This window comes from Aureococcus anophagefferens, assembly GCF_000186865.1.
Source record: "Aureococcus anophagefferens unplaced genomic scaffold AURANscaffold_136, whole genome shotgun sequence".
Taxonomy (NCBI): Eukaryota; class Pelagophyceae; order Pelagomonadales; family Pelagomonadaceae; genus Aureococcus; species Aureococcus anophagefferens.
This window is the reverse complement of record NW_008705684.1, coordinates 1-1,563: the sequence shown is the minus strand read 5'-3', so window position 1 is coordinate 1,563 and position 1,563 is coordinate 1. Positions and strand designations below refer to the sequence as shown.

The window sequence follows — 1,563 nt, the reverse complement described above, 5'->3', positions numbered from 1 at the left end:
GGCCGCGGCGGCGACGGCCGCGGCCGCGGGCGCCGCGGGCGCCGCGGGCGCCGCGGGCGCCGCGGCGACGGCCATGGGCACCGGGGCGGGCGTCGCGGGCGCCGCGGGCGCGGGCGTCGCCGGCGCGACCGTCGCGGGCGTCGCCGGCGCCGCCGCGGGCGCGGGCGTCGCGGGCGGCGCGGGCGTCGCCGGCGCGGCGGGCGCGGCGGGCGGCGCGGGCGCCGGCGCCGCGGCGGGCGCGGCGGGCGGGCAGGCGGCGGGCGCGGCCGCGGGGTCGCCCGGGACGCGGCCGCACATGACGCAGTGGCGCGCGCCCCGCGCCTTGGCGCGCGGGTAGTTGATGAGCGCGTCGTAGACCGGCGCGGCGCCCGGGGGCAGCTCCGTGAGCGGCGGCAACGTCGTCGCGGGCACCGTCGACGACACGGCCCCCGCCACCGTCGCCGGCAGGACGCGGCTCTTGTCGTCGGGGTCGACGCCGCCGCCGCCGACGGCGGGCTGCGCGAGCACCGTCGTCGCGGGCGTCGCGGTGCCCTGGCCGTCGTTCGCCCGCGGCGGCGCGACGGCGACGGGCTGCTTCTTCCGGCCCGACGCCTTGGCGTCGCGCCGGGCACCGCGGGGCGCTTCGTCGCGCATGCGCGCCATGGCCGCGGCCTTGGAGCCCTTGGGCTTGCCGCCGCCGCCGGAGGAAGCCCGCCGGCGGGACGCGGAGCCGCGGCCGCGGCTCGCCGCGGGCGGCTTCCGCGTGTTCGCGCCGCCGCGCTGGGGCAGCAATTCCACGCAGTCGACGACGCCGTCGAGGTCCATCTCGAAGGCCACGTCCTGGTCGAAGGACCAGGTGCTGTCGACCGTCGAGCCGCGGCGGCGCCGGACGACGCCCGCGGCGGCGATCGCCGCGGCCGCGGCCGCGTCGTCGATGTCGCTGGAGAAGACCGCGCCGCCCATGTCGTCGAGGTCCATGAGCGTCTCGAACTCGAGGCCCACGGACGCCACGGAGTCCGTCCGGTGGCGCCGCGACGAGTCCGGCGTGCCCGGTAGCGACTCGAGATTCGAGATCTCGAGCTTCCCCGCGCGGATCAGCCGCTCCAGCGGCTCCGCGTCCTTGTTGCCCGACGCGACGAAGTGGTCCAGCGCCGCGTGGAGCTCGTCGTGGGACGTCGACGGGTCCCAGGGTCGTGCGCTTCGCGTCGCAGGTGTTGTGGTAGTCAAGGGCGGCCTCCGCAGCAGCCAGAGATCGTTGGAACCGCCGTCATCGATGCGAACTCGCCCGCCAGCGTCTCGCTGCGCGCTTTGAGCGCCAGTCCGCGGTCGAAATACGTGCGTCGGGACGATGTTCGACGTCGCGCCCCGTCCGCAGTACCTTCGTGGACCCTCCGAAGCGCTCGCAGCAGCCGCCGTAGTCGCGCGCGGCGCGGAAGGCGGTCCCGTCGACCGACCTCCACTGGTTTGCACTGCGGAGCGCACGGGCTGGTTTCGCGACGCGTTCGGGTTCCCGCGCCTCGATACGCTGCACACGCACTCTCAGTAGGGTCCTCTCGCGGCCTGCAAAGTTCCCAAATAGGGACG

At 77.5% G+C, this 1,563-nt stretch overlaps 1 protein-coding gene across 1 annotated transcript in view; it reads left to right on the top strand.

The window, feature by feature from the left end:
• AURANDRAFT_68423 (hypothetical protein) overlaps positions 1 to 1,172 on the top strand; it is a gene marked incomplete at both ends in the record, with an annotated part of 6,929 nt that extends 5,757 nt beyond the window's left edge. The window contains one exon of the mRNA XM_009044110.1: positions 356 to 1,172. Within this exon, the coding sequence (XP_009042358.1) occupies positions 356 to 1,172 (817 nt within the window). The remainder of the gene's footprint in view (positions 1 to 355) is intronic.
• Between the last annotated feature and the right edge of the window lie 391 nt (positions 1,173 to 1,563).